The 13,059-nt window shown below is 51.9% G+C and overlaps 1 protein-coding gene across 1 annotated transcript in view; it reads right to left on the bottom strand.

Moving 5' to 3' along the window:
* Positions 1-13,059, bottom strand: part of TVP23A (trans-golgi network vesicle protein 23 homolog A) — a 32,305-nt gene that overhangs the window by 4,588 nt on the left and 14,658 nt on the right. Inside the window, exons 3-6 of the mRNA XM_047838571.1 lie at positions 2,112-2,256; positions 1,526-1,615; positions 1,212-1,340; positions 95-223 (exon numbers count right to left, since the gene is read on the bottom strand). Coding sequence (XP_047694527.1) covers positions 95-223; positions 1,212-1,340; positions 1,526-1,615; positions 2,112-2,256 — 493 coding nt within the window. The remainder of the gene's footprint in view (positions 1-94; positions 224-1,211; positions 1,341-1,525; positions 1,616-2,111; positions 2,257-13,059) is intronic.

Genomic DNA, 13,059 nt, shown 5'->3' with positions numbered 1-13,059 from the left:
TTGATACAGAAAATGTTAAAATTGCATTGGCTAGTGGGCCTCCTTCCCTTTCGGCATCTGGAGTGCAGGGGTGGGGAAGACTCCAGTAACTCACCGTCTGGAACACCATCTGGGACAGAAAACTGGCTGTGATTTTGCCGATGTCCCTCTCACCTCCCATCTTACAAAGGATGTAGCCATAGAGGTTAGCAGCTTGGAGAGAAATCCCAGCTATCACAAGGGCCTGCGCTCAGACAAAGCAAATTCTTTTAAGAGCATATATTGAACCCCACCCACCCCCTCCCCCCAAACCACATAGAAGCAACTCTGGCCTGTACCTAGTCACAGCCAACCTTCTCTGAGCACTCGCCGCTCCTCATAAGTACCTTGTTAACAACCCAAGAGGTTGGTGCCGTTATCATCCCATTTTACAGGGAAGAAAGTGAAGCCCAGAGAACCAAAGTCGCCCACAGTCCCAGAGCCGATGCAGGGCTGGACTGGCATGCAAACTCCAGAGCCCCTGCTTTTAATTATACTGCTGCTCCTACGGTCTGTGGGTATTTTGTTTTCCCAGTAAGTGAGGCAGATCACGGCACTGAGACGGTAAGAAAACTGAAATGAAACTTAGTAACTCTGAGGTGAGCTTATTCCTATTGAGGAAGGGTTCCAGAGTAGGCTAGCACATGCTTTGGCTTTCAACTCCGTCCTCAGCATTATTCCTAGGCATCCAGAAGATCCACCCATGGCCATCGGTGGGGGAGTGGATAAAGCAAACGTAGCGTGGCCGTAGAGGGGGCTATTACACAGCCATAGAAAAGGAAAGAAATACTGATAAATGCTGCAACACCGACGAACCTTGAAAATCCCATGTTAAGTGAGAGAAGATCACAAGCAATCATGTTCTAGAATTCTAGTTATAGGAAGTACTGGAATAGGTGAGCCTATTGAAACAGAAGAACGAGGAGCAGGGCCAGGAGGGAGAGAGGGCTAAAAGGTACAGGGTTTCTTTCTGGGGGGATGAAACTACCCCCACACTGGCTGTGGTGTTGACGGCACCACAGTGAATCCCCTGGAAACCCGGCGAATGGCACAGGCTAATGGGTGAATGGCCCGGTACGTGAACCATCTCGGTAAAGCGGTTTCCAACCAATTGGCAGACGACAACGGAACCCTCTCGTGCCCCCTGTTGCGCGCAGATGGTGAAGCCACGCCAGGGCCACGCGGTGCCTTACCAGCCACTCGAGCTTCAAGGAGAACAAGGTGCTGAAGAAGAACACGGTCCAAATCAGCGGGCAGATGATGAGGCCAAGCCAGAAGATGCGCGCCTCCGCTTCTGTGGCCACGCTGCGCTGCGGGGACGCCTGCCGGGGAGGGAGGGCCCCGTCTTCAACGGGAGCGCACTCCCGTTCTCGCTCTTTGCATGCGGCGGCCACCAGGCGCAGGGCCGATGGGGGCGGCAACCAGACCCGCATGGAGCCCAGAGGGGACCCGCGCAAACTTCCACAGCCACGTCCCCGCTGCGAGGCGGACCCGTAGCAGACGGTACCTTTCTGGCCTCAAAAATCCAGCGGCCCTTCCCATCTTCGTCTATGTGGTTCCACCAACGGAGGCCCACCAGCAGTCTCCCGGTCACGTTCTGGGGGACATGGACAGAAGGACCCCAGGCACGCCGTAAAGAAGAAGTCGTCTTTTCACTGACAGACAAAAGTCCGTTCGTGTTGAACTTGTCCCGGGAGTAGGGGGAGAGGGGAACTGAACCGTGGCAGGTTCTGAGAATTTTCAACTCAGTTTACCTGTAAGTGACTCCCCCCACCACCACACACACACCCCCCAAAAACATGTGGCATATTTTAAATGTATGCCAGGTTTGCCAAAAATCCAAAGCCAGGTGGAGCTGTCACTCGCATAAGACACGGCCTTGCAGAGATGACAACTGAGGACCAGAACCATCGTTCAGCTCTGAACAACGGGTTTTAACTTGAATTTCAAGTAATGTCGGCTCAGTACGTATTTGCAGTTTCAACGAAAGTACCTCTCGGCTCAAATCAGCCACGTGCAGCAGGAGGGTCACCATCTAGAAACACAGCCCTTGTGTTTCTGGAACGATGGCATCATGAGCGAAGGGGCCTTACCTTCACAGACCAGAAGTCAAAGGACAGGAGGAGAAGCACCGTGACAAAGCAGCCCACAAAGCTTCTGCTGAACCAGTCACAGCACACATAGGTGACGATGGCGCTCACTCGGAAAAACAGATGGAAAAAGGTGGCCAACGGGTGCCTAGGAAAGAACCCAGAAGCCCCCTCACTGCAAAGGCCAAGAGGGCAGTCACCGAGCTCACTCTGTGGGTTCTGACTTTCCGCGTCGTCCCCAGTGCACTGCGAGCCCGACTCAGGCCGCAGCTCTGCAAACGTCCCTAAGTCACAAGTTCTGAAACAGTCATTAGTATACTAGCATCTCTCCCCTCTCGAAGAATCCAGTACTTTCCCCTAACTCGATTTCAAAGATCACTTGCCTTCTTCGAAACTTGGGTACCTCTGAAGTGAAACAGGACAGTGGTCACTGCCTCCCCACCTGGCAGTGATAAGGACCAGTTCCCTAAAGGTAAAGGTTGGGTTATTCCACCAGTAACAGAGCAGTCCACGTGCAGCCCATGGGTGCAGTCTCGTGTCACCGGGGAACGCGTGTTCCTGGAGAGAGGGAAATCCTGACTCGTCTCGCAGCAATTTCTAAAGAAAAAAGTCTGAGAGACCAGAGACCCAAGGTTCGATAGATGACGAGGCCACCCACGTATCCAGGGCGGAAAGAACAAAGACCTATAGGGGTCAGGCAGGTGCTGCTGGTGGGTGACACGGACCAGGTAGGGGACCCTTCTGGCATCTACTTTGATAGAGCACAGGAAGAAACAAGCAGCCAAGATGGAGAAGGCAGCCCTGCAAGGGGGACGGTGGTTGGCAGTCAAAGCACCAGCCAGGGCTCTGGAGGGAGGGGAGGAAGGGGCAGGCCTCCTCACCCAGCTCTGCTGGATCTGGTATTTGCACGAGAAGCCAGAAATTAAAAGTTGCAACGGGAAAATATTTTTAAAGGACAGAGACCGATACGATTAATGAAATATCACACGCCGTGTTTCATACTGGCCCATGAGCCTCTAACTGGCAGTGGCATCAGGCAGGCACCTGCTCGTTCTTTCCAAGAAGGACCGCACAGAATAAGCGAACTGGGTTCCTGTGTAATTGTGCGGTTTCTGACTCTCAAGGGAACGTGAACTGATTGAGAACCGGAACTCATAGTGGCTTCTGAATTTACTCCTGGTGTTCCAAAGGAGGAGAGAGAGGTGCCAAACCACCGGCCATTCGCCAGAACACTTCTCCTCCGTGCCTTTCATATCCTGAGCTCTCCTGGTGGCCGGGGTGCAAGCCAGCCGGGGACATGTACCTAGCCCTGAAGAATCGGATGTGATCTCATAGATTCTCCAGATCTGGAATATTCCCGAACACAAGACCCTCAGCAGTCTCTGATGCCCTTTTAACCTTAAATCTTTTTTTTAAATGTTCATGAGGGAGTACACATACGTGAACGGAGAGGGCCAGAAACCGAGACAGGATCCGAAGCAGAGAGCACAGAGCCCGACGCGCGGCTTGAACTCGCAAACCTTGAGATCATGACCTGAGCTGAAATCAAGACTCAGATGCTTAATCAGCTGAACCACCCAGGCGCCCCTAACCTTAAATCTTGAGAATCTTTTAACTAAATGTCTTAATACAATCTTAATGCCTCCACCCTGAAGATAAAGAAGTCCTCTTTCCAGAAATGAAAGTTCTTTCAGGGAAAAAGCCATGTTTGAGATCATCTTACATGCCTGATAATCGTACCTGGCATTTAAGATTCTCGGCAAATATTTGTCGTGCCAAGTCGTGTAGTTGAGTTTAAATTGTAGAACAGTGTAGACCTAAAAGACGTAGGAGACACCCACCCATGTCCACAGATCCAGGCTAAAACCTGGAAGTTCATGCATTCGAATAAATCCCCTGCCCACCCACTTTTTTTTTTTTTTTTGGCTGTGGTTTCCTAACGAATGCAGAAAAATTCCCATTGTTGGAAGGTTCTGCTTAGTTGGGTACCCGTCAAATGATTTCCTTAATTTATAATGGAAAGTACTCTTATCGTGGCCATCATTACTCAAAGGCCAAGGTAGAAAAGGATGCCTCCTGCACCCTCAAATACGGCTTTCATCCTGTCCGATGCAGGCTGTCCTCTGGCCGCCCTCCAAACCCTCCTTCGGTCTGCCTCTGTCCCCCGCCAGCACTCACAGTGGGAGCTTCCTGGTCTTGAGAGCAGTGAGGGCCATGGCTTTCGCCTGTCTGCCTTTCCCTGCCGGGGGACGGCGGCGGAGGGGGCAGTCTGCCACCCCCCGGGGTTCTCTCTGCCACCTCCATGGCCACAGAGCACCCTGACAGTCACCTCCACATCCCAAGGCCACTGGCTTCCAACTCCACCCTCCCAGGAACCCACCCGCTTGCCCCTCAAGAGGCAACCAGTCCTGAGGTGCCAGACTGCCCGCGTTCAAATCCCGCTCCGACCTCGGAGCGGCTCCGCCGCCCTCCCTCAGCCACGCAACCTCTGGGCACTCAATCTCCACTTCTGTAAAATGGGAATGCCAACACCAGCCACATCCTGGCTATTAAAAGATCAAGTGGAAGGTGGCACGTCACAAGTGCTTGAAACACAGATCGTGCTCAGAGTCCGTGGCCGGCTTACCTCAGCCCTCAGTCACTTGAAACCCATCTACCTCCAAGGAACCCAGCTGTGAAATTCCCCTCAAGACCACAACTTTCTCTCTCACTAGCCAGGGGCAGACCTTCGTCTCTGCAGGGATCCCCCGAGACTCCTGACCTCTCCGTATCAAGCCTGCCCCCCATCCCTCCATTTCACCGAAGAACCTTCTCCATTCCTCAGCTTGAACAGGTAGCGCTTTCCGCTCACTCGGTAGGCGACCCTCAACAGGCCAGGCCCAGAGGAGAGGAGAGGAGGAGGAGGAAGGGAGAGGAGAGGAGAGGAAATGAAATTGCTTCAGGTGTGGTCAAGGGGGGGGGGGGGGTTGAGTCCTTACGGGCGTGTGTTTTAGCGTAAATCCATGTTCACAGTTCTGTGCCCCACAGCTGCGGTCTTCCCCTCGGAGGGGATGTGGAAGGTTCTCGGCCCGGAAGACGCGTGCAAGCCACCTGAGGAAGCACAAAGGTGTGCGCCAGGCTACTACCCCCCTCCCAGGGCAGGCGGGGCTGGGCCTGCAGCGCAGCCCAGACCTGAATTTTGCAAAGGAAAAGCACCACTGTACCCTGGACTCATAAACTCTGGCCCAGGAGCCCAATCTGGTCCACTTCCTGTTTTGTAAGTAAAATTTTATTGGAACACAGCCACGCTTACTCATTCGCTAGCCTGCCAAGTCGACAATGTTCTTACCCAGAAAGTATGCCAGCCTCTGCCCCAGACCGGCATGAACAATGATGATACTGGGCGCTATTCAAAACAAATCAAAATAGGGGCGCCTGGCTGGCTCGGTGGGTTGAGCATCTGAGTCTTGATTTCGATTTCGGCTCAGGCCGGGATCCCAGGGTTGTACGAACAAGCCCTGCGTCAGGCTTCACGGGGAGCAGGGAGCCTGCTTGAGATTCTTATTCTCTCATTCATATTCTGTCTCCCTCCCTCTCTGTTCACTGGAGAGCTCATGCTCTAAAATAAATAAAAGTGAAAAAATTTTTAAAAACAAACCAAAATAAAGCTAATTGCTACTAATGTTCCCCCCCCCCCCCCCCCCCCCCCGCAAAAAATCTGCTTTCAGAAGCTGCAGGTTGGGAGCTGGCTGGCTGGCTGGCAGAACCAATGGATCGTGCTAGAAATCAGAGCATCTTTTTCTCTGGGGGTGGTTGAGGGGAGGGTGACTGAGAAGGTGACAAAGGTGCCAGAGACACTATCTCCATCTCGTCTGGATACATGTATAAAAGTTCAAACCAGGGGCACCTGGGTGGCCCAGTTGGTTAAGCATCCAACTTCGGCTCAGGTCATGATCTCACGGTTCTTGGGTTCGATCCCCACACTGGGTTCTGCACTGATGGTGCAGAGCCTGCCTGAAATTCTTTCTCTCTCCGTCTCTCTCTGCTCCTCCCCTACTTGTCCCCTCTCTCCTCTCAAAATAAACAAACTTTAAAAAAAAAGTTCAAACCATCTACTTTAGCGTACTTTATGTACATTATACCTTTGAAAAGTTTTGCTTGAAGCTCCTGACCAGAGAAATCTTTGCAAATCACCCTAAAAACTCTACATGTGATACAATCCAGTAATCACGCTGCTCAGGATTTACTCAAATGACTCTAAAACTTCAGTCCACACCTACCACAGGACACACTTATTTACAGCAACCTTATGCATCACTGCCCCAAACTGGGAGTGACCCAAGATGTCCTCAATAGGTGAATCGATCATCTGTGGGTCCTTCCACACAGGGGAATGTTATTCAGCCCTAAAAAGCAATGAGCTCTCAAGCCATGAAAAGGCCAAGAGGAACCTTAGATGCATGTTACAAAATCAAGCCAGTGTGAAAAGGCTGCTTACTGTAGCACTCCAACACTAGGGACATTCTGGGAAAAACTGAACGGTAGACACAGTTAAAAAAAAAAAAAAAAGTTGCTAGGGGTTGTGGACAGTGGGAGGAAGGGAGAGAAGAATATGGGGATTTTCAGGGCAGTGAAATACTCTCCATGACACAATGGTGGATACATGTCATTATGCTTATGTCAAAGCCTAGAAAATGCCCACCGCCAGCACAGACCCTCATGTAAACAAGGGACTGTAGGTAACAATGCCGTGTTGGTTTGTAACACATCCAAGACACTAATGCAAGCTGTTAATAGGGGAAACTTTGGGGCGGGGGAGGGCTCATGGGGACTCTGTACTGTTTGCTCAATTTTTCTGTAAACCTAAAACTGCTCTAAAAAATGGACACAGAGGGTGGTGGATGGGGGTTGGGGAGAGGCTGTGTCTAAACAAAGTAAATAAAATAAAATAGGGGGAGGTCCCACAACGACACAAGTCCCCTGTCCCATTTTTTTCTTTAAGGTTAATTTTGAGAAGGTGAACAGGGGAGGGAAAGAGAGAGAAAGAGAGAGGGAGAGAGAGAATCCCAAGCAGGCTCCGGGCTATCAGTGCAAAGCCCGACAGGGGCTCGATGTCACAAACTGTGAGATCATGACCTGAGCTGAAATCAAGAGTCAGACGCCTAACCGACCCAACTACCCAGGCGCCCCACCCATACGCTTCTAAAGAAGGTCTGACTTGAGGGGGAAAGGTTGGTTTAATCCCAAATTCAGCAGAGATTGAACAGTATCTTAAAAAATTGTCTTGTGTTTGTTTAAATTACTTTGAAAATCATGCTCTGGTTTTTAAAGACTATCTCCAGCTTGAATTCCTCAGCAAACATTCTATTTTACGTTCTCTTCCTTCAATTTAAAACCTCCTCCTTCAGGCGTACCCGGGTGGCTCAGTCACTGAAGCATCCGACTCTTGATGTCAGGGTCGTGAGTTCAAGCCCCATATTGGGCTCCGCACTGGGCATGAAGCATACTTAAAACAAAAACAAAAACTATGTGTATTTAATTAGATTATAGAATATACATTTTATATCATATATATGATTTATATGATATATATGGATATATATCATATATATGATTTACATGATATATATGAATATGATATATATCATATATATCATATATAGATGTCATATATATCATCCTTCAGACACTGGGGAAAGCTCTGCTTTTCACTGGGACAAAGGATGAGCAAAGACCGTATCTTTACTCCTCGGTTTACTCTGCCACAACCAACCAACCAACCAAGCATGTGAGGTTGTGCCTAGAATTTGCGTCCCAACGACCCAGGGGCTGGAGTGGATGCAGGGGTGAGGATGTAACACTGGCCACGTGCTGATCCCAATGGAGGCTCACTGTTCTCTGTACTTTTATGTAAATTAAAATTAAAAAGTAGAAAAAGAAATCAGAGGCAACCTCAACTTTGCATTGAGGCAAGAATAAACCAAGCCCACGAATTGATATTCTGGGGGTTATCTGTGGTCAAAATAAAAATCCAGACCTAAAAATCCCCAACTGAGTAATTGACCATTACAGTTGGATGCATGAGGAAAATTCCAGAAAGCAGGTCCTTTCTTCTGGGCTTACCAGCTCCTCGCACCAAAAAAAAAAAAAAAAAAAAAAAAAAAAAGGAAAAAAGAAAGAAACCACCAACCAACCAACCAACCAACCAACCAACCAACCAAAGGCCACTCCTACTTGCAACATAAATGCCTGCCCAGCCCCTACCCAGAGACAGTGGGGGCAGGGAGAGCCAGAGAACCTAGACCCAGGCTCGCACACCATCCTTGCCGAGTGAATGTACAGCCCTGGCCGAGGCTCAGGGCCTTGGTTTACTCATCTAGAAGATGGAAGGACAACATCTGCCCCAGGTGCCTGACGTTCCTGGACAGGAAATCCCTAGGACACCAGACCAGAGGGGGCATCAGGTGGCTGTGGCTAATCACTCTGCTGTTTCTCATTCATGGTTACAATTTGTTGGGGGGGGGGGGGGGTGGGGGGGCGGGCGGGGAGAAAGCCTGGGCTGGGGATGCTCCTTTTAGACATCCTCTGTCAGAGGTTTTCCCCCAACTGTTAAAAATGAGCAGCGTGCTATTTATTTCTTCAGCCCCGACGCCCACTTAGAGTCAGGTGTCTCTTCCGCTCCCAGCAGCGTGCCAGCACCAAGACGTGGGAGGAAGGGGACCCCCAGGCGCAACGCCGCCTGCCCATCCCTCATCCGCTCCCCTCGACTGCTGGGGTCTCACTGGAAACGTGTGATCAGCAGACCCCCACCAGGCCTCCTGAGCCCCCATCTGCATTTTAACTACACCTCAGGGGACTCGTGGGCTCCTCTCAATCAAGGGGCCCTCCCTATTCCTTCTTCAACATGGACTCAGCTCCAGGAGCAAAAAAACAAACAGGTGCGGGTCCCTCCGGCCTCTAAAAGCGGGGACGCCTCTGTGCCCTTCTGAAACCCCGTGGGCCTGGCCAGCCGGTGGGGGGGGGGGGGGGGGCGCGAAACGTCTGCACAGAATCGGAGGTTTCTTCTCCAGAATGCCCCAGAAGTAGTGTTCACACCTCTGTCCTGCAGAGTCACTCGTTGCCTCAAATGGCAATGTCCCCCTTCCACCTCTGTCAACTGAGCCCGGGGCAGGCAGGTTTTGAGACAGTTGGGACGCCTACACAGATGCGGACCGCTATGTCCTCACGGCTTGGATTCAAAGGTCAGCACAACAGAAGTCTGAGTGTTTTAGCAAATTTAAACAAACAAAATAACCAGACTTCCCTCTGGTTGCCAGGGTTGTAACTTGTTTCTGTTCTTTATTTCTTCTTAAAGAGGCATCCCAACTTTAGAGGCTGGACAGGCTTAGCAGCAAGTTAAAGTGGACCCGCAGAGACAAGTCAGTGGGCCCCTGGCTGCTCGGCCCATGCGGGCCCTCTGGGGGGATCCTCCCCTCTTTCCCGGGAGGGCACCAAGGCAGAGACACCTGCCCCTTCCCCAGCCACAGAGCCCAGAGTTTTCACAACAACTGGAAGCCAAAACAACGGAAAACCTGTCTTCCAGCAAAAACTTGCACATGTGTGTGCACAGCAGCAACCTTCCCGATGGCCGAAACGTGTCCAGCGCTAGGTAGATGAACAAAATGGGATCGATCCACACAGCGGGACATTATACGGCCACAGAGAGGAAGGAAGCATGGACACAGGCCATCGGGAGGACAAACCTTGAAAGCGTGAGGCTTACGTGAAAGAAGCCAAAAAGGCAGAGATACTGTCGGATCCACCTGCACGAGGAATCTAGAGCAGACAGGTTCACACAGCCAGCAAAGCAGGACGGCGAGGGAACAGAGTCATTGCTCAATGTGTACCGAGTTTCGGTTTGGCAGACGGACGGCGGTGACGCTTGCACAACAATGTGAACGTACTTACCAGCACCGAGCTGTACTTGGAAATGGTCGCAATGGTCCATTTTAGATGATGCATATGTAACCACAATAAAAAACATGAAAAAAAAGAAGGGACGAAGGGCTAACACCTGCTACAACGCGGAGGAACCTGGAAAACAAATGGAAATGCTGAGCCAAAGCAGCTGGGGCACGTAGGGTAGGATTCCACTCCTGGGAAACATCCGGAACAGGCCAATCTAGAGGGACGGCAAGCACAGGAGAGGCTGCAGGGGGCAGGGGGACAGGGGAATGGGGAATTTGTGTTCAATGGGCAAGGGGGTTTCCTTTTGCGGGGATGCAAAGGTTCTAGAAGCAGACAATGGTGATGGTTCCACGCCTGTCACAGAATCGTTCACTTTAAATGGTTAAAAGTGGCCAATTTTACATGATGTGTAGTTTACCACAACTTCCAAGCGAGAGAAAAGAAATGGGGAAATGAGCGCCGCCCTCAGGAGCTCTCCCAAAAAAGGGGGCGTGGGGGGGAGCGGTGAGTAGCGGCTCTGGGTACAGGTTGGGACACGCTGATCAGCGGTCTGGCCGGGTTCACATCCCAGCTCCACCACCGAAGACCTGGGTGACCCTGAGCAGGTGGCTTACCCTCTCTGTGAGAGTCCCCTTCTCCTCACCCATGAAACGGGGTGAGAAGGGCTGCTGGGGTGGGGGTGGGGTGCCAATCAGGCGTAGTTCACGTGAATCACGTGCCCCAAGCGGAGCAGCACGTGCACGGTGGCAGCGCTGACTGCAGGGAGATGCGGGGAACCCACGAGGGGGCGATAAGGTCCCTGCGGGCTTGGGGCACTGCCTGGCGGGCAGCGGGGCTTCAATAAATGCCAGCTGCTCCCAGACACAGTGCATCGGGGAACTCGCCATTCCACCCCCTTCTTCCACAGACGGATCACCTGGGTCCCTCGTTCAATCAGGATTCTGATTCGGGGGGGGGGGGGCGGGGGGGGGCGAGAGTCTGCATCTCCATGAGCATCCAGGTGATGCCAGTGCTGCTGGGGCCTCAGAGCAACCTGGGGGTGGCAGGAAGCGGGGAAAGCAGCCACCCGCTGTATTCGTCTCCTGGAGCTACTGTGAACAAAGCACCGCCAGCGGGGTGACTTAAAACAACAGAAAGTTCTCCCTGCCCACCCGGAGGCCAGAAATCCAAACTCACAGTGTGGACCGGGCTGGTTCCGCTGAGGGCCGTGGGGGATGATCCGTCCCGTGCTGCTCCGCTACCTTCTGGTGGCGTGCCTGGGCTTGTGGGTGCCTCACCCCAATCTCTGCCCCCAGTGTCACACGGCATCCTCAACGGGCCTGCTTTCCCGGGGTTGGCTTTTTATACGGACACCAGTCACTCTACATTAGCAGCCCACCCTGCTCCAGTGTGACCTCATCTTAACTAATCCTATCTGCAAATGCAAAGACCCTCTTACCAAATAAGCTCACCTTTTGCGGGACTAGAGGTTAGAACTTCCACAGATCTTTTCTGGGGGGAGAGGAGACAAGTCAACCCATAACACCCACCTTGGGACAATTGAGCCCAAGGAAGCCAGGTAGGAAGGGGACACAGAGGCAACTTGCAGATGAGGAAGCCAGGAAGCAAGATGAAGTGAATCGCCCCAGGCTCTGCGCAAAGAAGCATTTATGTAGGTAACGGCAGCTGGCATCAGGCCCCACCTCCCTTCTCTCTGGCTTCACGCCCCGGAGGGAACCGGGTCTGCCCAAAGACGGGTCGAGAAGGCTCGCTAAGTGCTAGCAGCTGCTCTGAGCGGCAGACTCTGCACCAGAACCCAAGTCCTTCATTTCAGCCTAGAGTTTCCAGGCTGCCGCACCTGTCAGCTGCCCCCCACTGAGCCACAGACATTGGTGAAACCTCTCCCCCCAATACATCCACTAAGAGATGAGTCTGGGTCCACCTGACACACTGTGTGGCCACAGAGCCTGGGAGCTGAGGCCAGAGATGCACCAAGATGCTGGCCTCTGGACTCCACGTGGGGGATTCCAGGCGCAGATGGACAAACACACACAAGCCTGGGGCATCCGTACACCCCAGGTAGCAAGGAGGCTGTCAAAGACCATGGAAGTCGGACAAAAGACTCAGAAACCGGCTGGAAGAGGCTCCTGCCCAGCCACCACCGGTGGGACCATCTGAGAAACAATCTGCAACTCATCTGATATTTACAAGCCCTCCGCTCACCTATGGGAGAAAAAAGAGGACGCGCTTGTGTCTACAACACAGGAGAATGAAGGGCAAGAATCTAACACACAACGTGCCCTGTCTCTGTAACGTACACCTGCCAATGACCAAAACGTCAACGAGGGGGAGACTGTAGATCACTACAGTTCACACTGAGAGGACTCAGGGAAGGACAGAGCTGAGGACAAGCAGGCATCAGGAGCCCCCCGTGGAAGGACACCCCACCCCCCGCCCCTTGAAACTGGCGTCAAATCAACCACACCGGAATCCCATCCAGCCTCCGGCTCCAACTACTAACGTGCAAGAAATCTAGGGGGCCAAGGAAAATACTGAAGGACAAACAAAATCCAGACTGGAGGAAGCTCTACAGACCATCAAAGCAATGGCAAAGGGTTAGAAAAGACAGGAGACTGGGGAGCCTATGGGTTAATAGGACCTAAGAAATCTGGCAACGTGGGAATGTTACTGGGTTGCAGTTCCAACAAATAAGTAAATAAAATTATGAGACAATCAAGAAACTTTGGGCACTGGCTGGATATTTCACAGTATTGGGGAATTATTATTTTATTTTATTTTATTTATTTTTTCAACGTTTATTTATTTTTGGGACAGAGAGAGACAGAGCATGAACGGGCGAGGGGCAGAGAGAGAGGGAGACACAGAATCGGAAACAGGCTCCAGGCTCTGAGCCATCAGCCCAGAGCCTGACGCGGGGCTCGAACTCCCGGACCGCGAGATCGTGACCTGGCTGAAGTCGGACGCTTAACCGACTGCGCCACCCAGGCGCCCCGGGAATTATTATTTTAAAGTGAGGAATGCTACT

The sequence above is a fragment of the Prionailurus viverrinus genome, chromosome E3 (genome assembly GCF_022837055.1).
Source record: "Prionailurus viverrinus isolate Anna chromosome E3, UM_Priviv_1.0, whole genome shotgun sequence".
Classification (NCBI taxonomy): domain Eukaryota; kingdom Metazoa; phylum Chordata; class Mammalia; order Carnivora; family Felidae; genus Prionailurus; species Prionailurus viverrinus.
This window is presented reverse-complemented; position numbering and strand designations above follow the sequence as displayed.